Genomic DNA, 12,345 nt, shown 5'->3' with positions numbered 1-12,345 from the left:
TCACAAGTATGAAACACAAAAATAATTGTTTGCGTAAGTATCCACCCCCTCTAAAATGACACACCAAATCATCACTGGTGCAGCCAATTGGTTTTAGAAGTCATATAATTAGTTAAACGAAGATCACCATGTGCAGTCAAGGTGTTTCAGTTGATTGTAGTAAAAATACACCTGTATCTGGAAGGTCCAACTGCTAGTGAGTCAATATTTAGGAAAAACCTACTCCACGAAGACAAAAGAACACTCCAAGCATCCCCACAAAAATGTTATTGAAAAGCACAAGTCTGGAGATGGAAGCAAGAAAATTTCCAAGTCACTGAATATCCCTTGGACTCCAGTTAAGCCAGTCATCAAGAAATGGAAAGAATATGGCACAACTGTATATCAGAATCAGGTTTATTATCTCCGGCATGTGTTGTGAAATTTTTTAACTTAGCAGCAGCAGTTCAAAGCAGTGCATAATATAAAAGAAAAAAAGTAAATAAATAAGTAAATCAATCACAATATATGTACATTGAATAGATTAAAAATCATGCAAAAACAGAAACACACACACACACACACACACACACACACACACATACACGGGGGAGCCTACACCGAGGCACCTGATTTGAAAGGTGGTTGGCATAGTAATGAAGGGCCAAAGGACCTGCCCCTGTGCCATATGACTTACTCTCTCTTGAGCATAGGGTGAGCTCAGGTACAGTTCTCCTTGGCTACTTCCTCCTCCTCACCTCTCACTCACTACCCACCTTCCAGCTCGAACCACAAACACAAGAAAGTCTGCAGATTCTGGAAATCCAAAGCAACATGCTGAAGATTCAGCAGGTCAGGCAGCATCTATGGAAATGAAAAGATAGCTGGTGCATCAGGCTGAGACCTTCCTTAGGCTCCAATAACCGTTTCTTTCACCTGAGTATCCATTTTCCTATTTTTAATTGGAAACCTTGGCCTTGACCCTGCCTTGTGCAGCTGGATCCCGGACTTCTTGTCAGATCACCGGCAGGTTGTAAGAGAGGGCTCCCTCACCTCCACCCCTCTGACTCTCAACACAGGAGCTCCTCAGGGCTTTGTACTAAATCCCCTCCTTTCCTCACTGTATACCCATTACTGTGTCACCACCCACAGCTCCAATCTGCTAACTAAATTTGCTGACGACACTACATTGATTGGCCTAATCTCAAATAATAACGAGGTGGCCTACAGGGAAGAAGTCATCTCTCTGACACAGTGGTGTCAAGAAAACAACCTCTCCCTCAATGTCACAAAAACAAAGGAGCTGGTTGTGGATTACAGGAGGAATGGAGACGGGCTAACCCCTATTGACATAGAAAACCTACAGCACAATACAGGCCCTTTGCCCCACTGCCTTAGAAATTACTAGGCTTACCCATAGCCCTCTATTTTTCTAGGCTCCATGTACTGTACCTATCCCAAAGTCTCTTACAAGACCCTATCGTATCTGCCTCCACCACTGTTGCCGGCAGCCCATTCCACGCACTCACCACTCTCTGAGTAAAAAACTTACCCCTGACATCTCCTTTGTACCTACTCCCCAGCACTTTAAACGTATTGACATCAATGGATCTGGGGTTGAGAGGGTAAACAGCTTCAAGTTCCTCAGTATCCTCATCACCGAGGATTTCACGGGGCCTGTACACTCCAGATGTGTAGTGAAAAAGGCACAACAGCACCTTTTTCACCTCAGACGGTTGAAGAGGTTTGGTATGGACCCCCAAATCCTAAGAACTTTCTACAGGGGCACAATTGAGAGCATCCTGACTGGCTGCATCACTGCCTGGTATAGGAACCATACCTCAATCTCAGGACTCTGCAGAGAGGTATGCCCATCTGTAGTTGTGAACTTCCCATGATTGAGGGCATTTACGAAGACAGGTGTGTAAAAAAGGGCCGTAGGATCATTGGGGATTCGAGTCACCCCAACCACAAACTGCTACCCTCCGAGAAGCGGTACCGCAGCATAAAGGCCAAAATCAACAGGTTCCGGAACAGCTTCTTCCACCAGGCCATCAGACCGATGAACTCAGGCCGGTTTGAGTGTACTCTGTTACACTGACTGTTCTATTTATTATAAATTACTATGATTGCCCATTTAGACGGAGACGTAAAGATTTTAACTCCTCATTTATGTGAAGGATGTAAGAAATTAATTCACATTGTCAGTTATCGCATGATGCACAAGGACGGTGAGGGACAACGGAAGAGATTGCACGCAGCAGCGGGAGGGCCGTAGATTAGGTGGAATCCCGGGCACTAGGACCCAGCGGGAGGGCCGTAGATTAGGTGGAATCCCGGGCACTAGGACCCAGCGGGAGGGCCGTAGATTAGGTGGAATCCCGGGCACTAGGACCCAGCGGGAGGGCCGTAGATTAGGTGGAATCCCGGGCACTAGGACCCAGCGGGAGGGCCGTAGATTAGGTGGAATCCCGGGCACTAGGACCCAGCGGGAGGGCAGTAGATTAGGTGGAATCCCGGGCACTAGGACCCAGCGGGAGGGCCGTAGATTAGGTGGAATCCCGGGCACTAGGACCCAGCGGGAGGGCCGTAGATTAGGTGGAATCCCGGGCACTAGGACCCAGCGGGAGGGCCGTAGATTAGGTGGAATCCCGGGCACTAGGACCCAGCGGGAGGGCCGTAGATTAGGTGGAATCCCGGGCACTAGGACCCAGCGGGAGGGCAGTAGATTAGGTGGAATCCCGGGCACTAGGACCCAGCGGGAGGGCCGTAGATTAGGTGGAATCCCGGGCACTAGGACCCAGCGGGAGACGGCTCGACGTGTGTGACGCGTCACGTGAGTGCGGGTCACGTGCCACCGCGGTGGTTTAAAGCGGGAGCGAGCGGTGGGCGCCGGCGCAAGATGGGCTTCGTTCGGTCGGTGCTAGCGGCGGCGGCCCTGCTGCAGTTCGCCTGCGCCGGTGTGTGGCAGCCGCCGGAGGACCCGGCGTATGAGCCCCGGCTGCCGGCCGGTTCGCAGTCCCCGTACGGCTCCCTGTGGCCGTTGCCGCAGAGAGTGGCGATCTCTCCCGACGTGTACCGGCTGAGCGAGGTCACCTTCCGGATCGTTCACTCGACCCAGTCCACTGCCTCGGTCGGCTGCTCCATCCTGGACAACGCCTTCCGCAGGTACTACGGCTACATCTTCGGCAGCAGCCAACGGGAGGCAACCGGCGGCCGCGACCTCGGGGATCTGCCCCAGTTGCAGGTCACTATCACCTCCAGCGACCCTGAGTGCAACAAGTATCCGAGCATCTCTTCCAACGAGGCCTGTGAGTAGAATGGAAAGGAAGGGGAAGGCGTAGGATTTAAAAGGTGGGGGAAGGATGGCTAGACTGATGGAAGAGTGGACTATAGGATGAAGGTGAGATGAAAGAAGATGGAATGGGGAATAAAAAGGAAATATTTCTACTTGAGGGAGAAATTGATATTCATGCCATCAAGTTGGAGGCTACCCAGATGTAATATAAGGTGTTGCTTCTCTACCCTGAGGGTGGCCTCATTCTTGCACAGTGGTCTGACATGTCAGAATGGGAATGAATTAAAATGTTTGGCCACTGGGAAATTCCACTTTTGGTGGATGAAGTAGAGGTGCTTGATGAAGTGGTTTCCCCCAATTTACTGTAGGTTTTTGCACATAAAACAATGTCAGGTGTTTTATGCTCAAGAAAAACTAATAATTCATTTATTGTAATCCAAATGCTGACCAAAGTGAGTTCAGGTGTCCCCTGCTTTATGAATGTTTGCTTTATGCTGCTTTGCTTTTACAAAGGACCTACATTAGTAACCTGTTTTTGCATTGCAAAGAGGACTTTTAAATGAGGTGGAATGTAGGTCAACAGAAACCCAAGAGTGATCTATGCCACGATGGGAAGTAGGATTAAATGCCGGGGAATTGAATTTGCCAATGAGGGTAGAACGGTGTGTGACTTTACTATATAGTAATTCTCAATGTGAATTGGGCTTTGACTTGTACAAACCAAGCAAAGGCATTTTGCTCCCAAAACTCCAGCAGTTTCAAAGTGACTGTTGGCTGCCTTGTTAAATAACTCTTGGAATCGTCCTAAAGTATTGAGGTCACCAATGTAATTTTTTTGAAAATAAAACAATGTAAGAAAAAGCATTACTCATCACATCAGACCGGCCTCTTAAAGTGAACCCTGACTCGATGTCTGTGGTGTGAATTATAAATGTTTCCAGCAATTACATTACCCTACATTTCGATGGGCCTCACCAATGTAGAGGAGGCTGCATTGGGAGCATTGGACGCAATAGATGACCCCAGCAGATTCACGAAGCGTCGTCCCACCTGGAGCCACTGTTTGGGGCCCTGAGTGGAGGTAAATGGGCAGGTGTAGCACTTGTGATGCTTGCAGGATAAGTGCCTGAAGGGAGATTAATGGGGAAGAGGTTAATACTGTGAGTAATGTAGTGCACCCTGGGTTGGTAACTGGGCCATAGTCTGAGTTAAATTTACGGATGACTTGGATCAAGCCCTATATGTTGAGTGTCTGGTGGTGGGGATGGGTTCAAGTCCCTTGTCATAGTGTCCAAAGTACAAAGCAAATTTGTTAAAGTATAAATGTCACCACAAACTACCATGAGCTTTATTTGAATTGACTTTATTTCTTGCATCCTTCACATACACGAGTAAAAATCTCTACATTGTCTCCATCTAAATGTGCAATCATAGTAATTTATAATAAATAGAACAGTGTACTATAGAGTGTGTTCATATCAGAGTGAGTTTATCAGTCTGATGGCCTGGTTGAAAAAGCTGTCCCGGAGCCTGTCGGTCCTGGCTTCTATGTTGCAGTACAGTTTTCCTGGATGGTAGCAGCTGGAATAGATTATGGTTGGGGATGGCTTGGGTCCCCAATGATCCTACTGGCCCTTTTTACACACCTGTCCTTGTAAATGTCCTGAATCATGGGAAGTTCACAACTACAGATGCGCTGGGCCGTCTGCACCACTCTCTGCAGAATCCTGTGATTAAGGGAGGTACAGTTCCCATACCAGGCATGTGGGCAGTCAGGATACTCTCATTGTTCCCCTGTAGAACATTCTAAGGATTTGGGGGCCCATACCAGATACGCAGATATTCACAGTAGAACAAAGAAATACAATAAAATCAATAAAAATCGTCGCACAAAGACTGGCAAGCATCCAAAATGCAAAAGAAAACATGGGAAATACAAAAAAAGCTAATAATGCTGAAGACATGAGTTGTAGAGTCTTTGAGCGTGAAGACATCAGTTGTGGAATAATAATGACTGGTTCAGGAGTTTGATTGTTGAAGGGTAATAACTATTCCTGAATCTGGTGGTTTGAGGCCTAAGGGTCCTGTATTCCTTCCTGATGGTAGTGGTGAGAAGCAGCAGAGCCTGGGTGGTTGGATCCTTGACTACTTTCTTCTGGCAACACTTGTAGATTTGCTCAGTGGTGGGGAGGACTTTACCTGCGAGTGTCTGGGCTGTGTTCACCACTTTTTGTAGGATAGAAACGACATGGAAATCAACTTTATGTAGTAAATGATAAGTCATGGGTTTTTTTAAAAAAAGAAAAGATGGGTGGTGGGTAGAAATAATGAGTTTACAGGAGGAAGGGATGTTAGAAAGATTAAATTTGTGCATCACACTATTTCTGAATGTCTAAGTGTGTGACAGCAATCTACTTTTTGAAGTAATATTGGGGGAAATTGTTTTTCTTTGGTGTTTTAAGTCCCCAAAGGCAGTTAATAAATCTGAAGGAAAGAGTTATCAGACTTTAGTGTTGAAAGTTTACTGACAGCAAGTTATCAGAATGAAATGGGAAGTAGTGTTTGCCTGTTCTAGTCTAATCATTTATTGCAACACCCTATTCCTGTTTTGCCATATTACTTGATGTCTTAACTAGGAACTTGGCTACTTTTAACAACAATCTACTGTTGCAATGGGAATTATCTGAATTAACCTTTAAGGAAAGTATTTCTATTCGGACAGAAGAGAATCATCCAGCTTCATTAATTCTGTTTTTCCAGGGTATTCTCGTGATAATAGGAGTGGGAGGAACTGGCATGAGTTTTATATTGATATCATGGCATCTGAGTGGGTCTGTTTGCTCATGAGCTTTTTGGTCATGAGCTTTTTGCACATCCACCCATCTGGTCACCATCTTCTCTTCCCCTGCCTTCTACCAAGTTGGAAAACTCAAAAGCCTGAAAGTGTGTACTGCCCAGCTTGTGTTCTGCTGTTAGGACTATTGAATGGCCCCTAGTGCATAAGATGGGCAATGGACTTCACAACTCATCTTGTCATGGCCTTGCACCTTATTTGTATGCATTGCACTTTCTCTGTGATGTACACCTCACTGTGTTCTATTATTTTCCCTTGTACTACCTAAATGCATGAGTGTAATGATGCATATGCAAAAAGGTTTTTCATTGTACCTCAATACATGTAACAATAAACCAACTTAATTTATTGCCCTATTACAATTTGCAGCGATAGAATAACTGTCCTTCCACTGTCTTAGATCCATATCTGTGATGTTCATAAAGTAATAAACAGCATTCTTTTGGAGCCCTTAAGATTTTATTTTGTTCAGATTAAAGGTCTCAGCTCAAAATGTTGACTGTTACTCCCTTCCGTGAATGACTTCTGACCTGCTGAGCTCTTCCAGCACTTGTGTGTTGCTCAGGATTTCCAGCATCCATAGAATCTCTTGTTTAGATGTGTTTTCTTGGTTCGCTAGTTTTGAACACAGTTTAGGCTATTATTTATTGCCTGTCTTAATAGTCTCCTGAATTAGTAATTTGTTTCACAGGATAATATCCATTTTTTTGGTGGAATTGGATACAGGTGGAAGAATGCATAAAGTTTTCTTGGAAGTTTTAACAATTAGCTTGTCATAATTGTCTGTTAATGACAGGTTTATTACTTTAAATTTGTATCCTCCACCTTGGTTGGGAGGGTGTTGGATTTGAATAATAATCCAGGTCTGTTCCTAATGTGTCTAAATTCTGGGGCAGAAGAAATGGGTTGTATTTAAAGTGATGCATTTCCCTTTCTTTTCCCATTAGATGAGCTCATAGTTGCTCAGCCTGCTGCTACTTTGAAATCCGAGACAGTGTGGGGTGCTCTGCGAGGTAAGAGAATGCCTACAAAATACAAAATTGTCTATTTCTAAACTATATTGTAATTTGCAGACCAGTGCACCTTCCTGTAGGTAAGAGCATGTTTATTGTGATGCTTTGTTTGGTGCAAGCATTTAAAAACAATGTTTAATAACTTGGCAAATGAAAAGTGTATGCAAATTTTCTGACAATACAAAGGAAGGAAAGGAGATGCTCATGGCTGTTAAAGGTTTATAGACCTAAGTAATTCCCATTTTTCCTCTGCAGTTGTGTTAAGACTAAATACAGGATTATGGATGCCCTCTTGAATATTACAAACTTAGCACACAAATATTGAACGCAGTTAACATGGCAAATGTTTTTTTTTAAGGGAGGTGAAGTCTGAGTAGTAATCTTGCTACAATTAAATTGGAGCTTTTGATTCCACACCCAGAATACTATACACCATCTTGTTGCGTCGGGGTGGGTGTGAACTGAGTGTATTAACATTGGTGGGACACCAAGGGAATTGACAATGTGGTATTGAGCAGCAAGTGGGGTAAAAGGTGAATCATTTCTAATTAGAAAAAAAATTAGCAGCCTTAATCAATTTCAGTTGCATAGTAGGTTACAATACTAATGATTTGTATGTTTGGCAGAAACTTACTAATATATTTGGGAGACTGTCTTCGCTTGTATTTAAAGCGGAGATTGATAGGTTCTTGATTAGTTGAGGTTATGGGGGAAAAGGCACAAGAATGGGATTGAGGGATAATAAATCAGCCATGCTGGAATGGCAGAGCAGACCTGATGATCCATTTAGCCTAATTCTGCTCCTATGTGGTTTTGTGGTCTAAGTGCCTTGTTAAGTGCCTGCTTGCTGAATGTAGTCATTTTGAATAGTTGGCTTGACAAATGAGTATATCTTGTTGGTTAGCCAATGAGAATTCATAATATGAATACATACAACAAAATACAAGTGATCATGTAATTTTGCCTAACAGATCATGGCCAAAACAAACCAATGCATTAAAGCAAGACAAACCTATGCAGAAAGTCACCCAGAGGAAATGCTTAGAAAGAAGCCAGCAAATTTGTTATACATCTGATTTCTTGGGAATTTTGTGATGCAAAATATGTGCAAACAATCCTAATCCTTGTTCAGTTTTGCATTATCAAAGTTGCATCCATTCAAAACATTAAAATGTTCATAGTTTTGTCTGCAAATTAGCACAAAGTCTGAAATATAAATACAAAAGAAAAATGTAGGATAACCACGGTTAATTACAAGTTAACTTGTTCAACAAGTATTTGCATGTGGCTGGAAGACCATGCACCTCACTTGCATTCCTTTAAGCCAGTTTATGATGATGCAAGCTTAGAAAATCATAGCACTTGGGGAATGAAGAGGAGGGATTCAGCCAATAGTAGTCAAGCAATAATGGTTCTCCAAGTATAAATGGGGTGAAAAAAAGGCAGATGGAATTTGGACAATTGTAACATGTTGTACTTTGGGAAGACAAATTAGGGTAAGTATTGCACAGTGAATGGTAGGGCACTGAGGATTGCAGTAGAACATTTTACTGTGTTTCAACAAACATGACAAATCTGAGTCCAGAAGAATTGTGCCTGTAGCTAATTAATATAATTTAATGACAAACTTAATCATATTGACAGATGTTTCCTTTGAAATGCATATTTAGTGGAAGCACCAACTATTGACAACTCTAAAGGTGTTTACACCTTTTGGGCAAACTAATTCAAATGGATAATCTAAAAACATCTTGGGACAGAGACCCAGATGCCGAAGATTAGTGTTATGAAGGCTGACTGAGTATACAAATCTGTTATAGAAAAAGCAAATATGCCCATGACCATGTTTGATATACTCAGTGACAAAACTTAGCCCTTGATCTTTGAGAAGATGGAAGATAGTTCTAGGTGCTTAGTTTGATGTATGCAAATTAGCATAGCCTCACATCTTGTGTTTGGCTGTTGTAAATGAGAACATGTCATGGGCGTTATCTGCTTTCTAGCCATATTGAGCAATCAGCCCCTACTGTGGGCCAACACTACTTGCTCTGTAAATGCCTTTTAGTTTCAAAAGTAGTTTTGCATTCAAGCAGGTTTATTTTGGAAGACTGGTTCTTGTTTGTATTATGCTACCTATAACCCCTAAAAGTTGTCATGTCTAATAATTTCTGGCATTTTAACTGAAGAGCATTCCTAAAAATTTAGGATCAATAAATGTGCTTTCTAAAGAACATGGTGACAGAGTAAGAAAGGTAGATGAAAGTTTGGATAACAGTTGCCCCCAGTGACACTCTTTCAGCAGCGCACATTCCATATTTTGGACCAGCAGTAAAGCTTTACGATGAGGAAAACTAGCCTTGACCTTAATACTGACCTCCTGCCAAATTTTGATAGTCTCCATCTTTGGATCTGGTGCATCCTTGGCTGAAGAACTTTTATCCAGCCAGTGGACTGGTTTCAATTCTGCTTCAAAAGCCTGCTATTGCCTCTACAAACAGCAGGTTAAAACGGATATCAGATAAGCTGTTTTATGAAAATTTTAGCAGTCAGACAATGTGGTACAGCAGCAATACGTTACATCCCGGTTGGGAATTGTCAGTATTTGGCAGAAGTTATGAATGGCAGTAACTGTAGTAATATAGGATTTGAAGGTGAGCAGGTACTGTCCAGTCTGTCACTCAAGCAGATGTAGGTGAAGTGAGTTCTACCATATTGACGGTTTTGCTGCAGTCTTTAGGTTGCCTGTTCCCCATTCTTCACTCAAACCCCCCCCCCAAGGTCAATGAGGAGATGCTAACTGAAAGTCTTCAAACTCCATGAACAGATCCTTGGCTGAAGAAATAGTTCCAAATGCTATCTCATTACAGAAAATGGCAAGATGGTTAACTCTAGATCTCATCATGGAGGTATAGTCAAAACCTGGCCCAGCTTGCCATTAAGGTGAGACACTGTGGTTCAGCACCCACAGTTGTAGTGCGTTTCATCATGCTACGCCTGTTCTGCATTCCCAAGTTTGCTTTTGTCAATTGCATTATAGTTGGTATGACCTCAATATAGGAAGGATGCGGAAGCTTTGTAGAGATTTACCAGAATGCTGTCTGGATTTGAGAACATGTCTTATACATTGAATGAGTTAGGTTTTTTCCCTCTGGTGTAAAGGAGGATGTGGGGTTACTTGATAGAGGTATACAAGATGGACTTGGATCAGGTGGATATCCAGAGACCCTTTCCCAGAGTGGAAAGGACTAATGCATAACTTTGAGGGAATGTCATAGTTACTTTAAGAGCGAATGCATGGAATGCCTTGGCAGAAGCGGTGGAAGACACAGATATATTAGGGGCATTTGTGTGTGTGTGCGCCCTTGGCTCCTGATGGAGTCATCGGGGCGTCGTCATGACAAGCTTTTTGCATTGACCTTTTTGGTGATTGCTTATCGTATGGTGTGTCTTGGGCATCTGAAACCCGGCAGAGTCCATCCCTCTCCAAGTTTTTTAAACGAGGTCAAGTTGCTAGCTTGAAACCCAACCCAGGCACGGACGGAGCCTGCCAGATTCAAACTCGGACCTCTCACCCCAAAGTCCAGCACTGATACCACTATGCCACCAGCCAGGCATCTAAGAATCTATTAAACAGGCACATGGATAGAAAAATGGAGCACTATGTAGAAGGGAAAGGTTAGATTGATCTTGGGGGAGTTTAAAAGTTTGGCACAATGTTGTGGGTTAAAGGGCCTGAAATGTATTGGAATGTATTTAATACTATTACCTTTTTCATAAATTGAAGCAAAATCCATCTCCATATGCTCCAAAAACAGTGAACACCCTTATGCCCAGTATGCATTTGAGTGCGAAGCACTAAAATGAGTTTTTCTGTTCTCTTGACACTATTTCAAAGAGTAGAGGTTATCTACACTGTCTTACTAATTCCTTCAGCCATGAAATTAGTCATTATTTCCACATAGCTAGTGTATAAACTGACTAAAGTGACAGTAAACTTCTGAAGTTGTCTTGGCCTTCAAGGCATTTTAGGATGTTCTGAAAGGAATATAGAATCCACAGCATAAAATGTATGTTCTTTCACTCCGGGTTCATTTTCCTACGGGGTTGCAGTAACATAGTGGTGTTTCAAGTGTGGATCTGATGAGCTGAATGACCACCACCTGTGTCATGAGAAATTGTCTGAATGTTAATGTAATACCAAGTGTCAATTAGAAACTAAAATGATGGAAACTTTTCTAAAGAAAGTTGGCTTTTACTATGAAAGTAGCTTCGTACACTGTCTTTAATTGTGATTAATAGTTGACTGTGACCAAACTGATGGTTTGTATATACCAGGGTTTGTAAAATACTGATTGTGTTTTTCAGGATTGGAGACTTTCAGCCAGTTGGTATATGAAGATGAATACACTACTGTAAGCTTTCAGAAATTTTTCTTTCTTAGAATTATTAGAAGCTTATTGAATTAAAATGCCATAGTTATAACAGAATTGTTGTTTGACTATTTTGACATTGAGCTCTGGTAAATCAACTTTGGGATTCTTGCTATGAAGGAACAAGTTTTAAATTGCACTGTTTTAGGGTTTTTGCCTGGAAGTTTGACTTTAAACCTGCTTTGTTCCTCCAGCATCTCGTTAATAAAACTGAGATCACAGATGCTCCGAGATTTGCTCACAGAGGTGTTTTGCTTGATACATCTCGGCACTATTTGCCTATTAAAGTAATACTTGAAACATTGGTGAGTATTTTAACAAATTGTTTTTTTATATAAAGGTCAGTTGATAATTAGTGTGGGAATGAATTGGAAGATGAAAGTAGTCATTTTAAAAGTTTAGTGACATTTTGGTTTTTGATCTAATCTGTCAGAATTTAGCAATTTGATTTTGTCTATTTAAAGCTTATCAATTTTAAAATTGATAGGATGTATAATAAAATTCAGGTTATTTAAACAAAACTAAAACCTAACTCAAAATTGTAGGTATAAAGTTGTGTATCTGCTGACTAAGTTATTTTGAACTACAACTATGAGCTGTCCTTTAAGGAATTTGTAGTCCATCACCTTTTTAAATTGTGTGCTTGCACTTAGTTGAACTTAATAATCGTTACTCATGAGCAAGTATATGAGCCAGTGCTCTTCACATCTTGCTACAGTGTAGGTTTTTGTCTTTAATGATAATGCATAATATAGAAACTAAAAATAGTTC

General features: G+C 42.1%; 1 protein-coding gene across 2 annotated transcripts in view; it reads left to right on the top strand.

Annotated features, from left to right (window-relative positions):
- Positions 1–2,817: 2,817 nt before the first annotated feature.
- The window catches only part of hexb (hexosaminidase B (beta polypeptide)), a 33,249-nt gene continuing 23,721 nt past the window's right edge, over positions 2,818–12,345 (top strand). Inside the window, exons 1-4 of one of the 2 annotated variants that reach the window (XM_059974550.1) lie at positions 2,818–3,290; positions 7,079–7,144; positions 11,510–11,556; positions 11,769–11,879. In XM_059974550.1, the coding sequence (XP_059830533.1) occupies positions 2,882–3,290; positions 7,079–7,144; positions 11,510–11,556; positions 11,769–11,879 (633 nt within the window). In that variant the 5' untranslated portion in view covers positions 2,818–2,881. The remainder of the gene's footprint in view (positions 3,291–7,078; positions 7,145–11,509; positions 11,557–11,768; positions 11,880–12,345) is intronic. The other variant, XM_059974549.1, reaches the window with a different exon arrangement.

The sequence above is a fragment of the Hypanus sabinus genome, chromosome 7 (genome assembly GCF_030144855.1).
Source record: "Hypanus sabinus isolate sHypSab1 chromosome 7, sHypSab1.hap1, whole genome shotgun sequence".
In the NCBI taxonomy this organism is placed as follows: Eukaryota; Metazoa; Chordata; class Chondrichthyes; order Myliobatiformes; family Dasyatidae; genus Hypanus; species Hypanus sabinus.
Note: the sequence above shows the minus strand (reverse complement) of the source record. Positions and strands in the feature narration are given on the sequence as shown.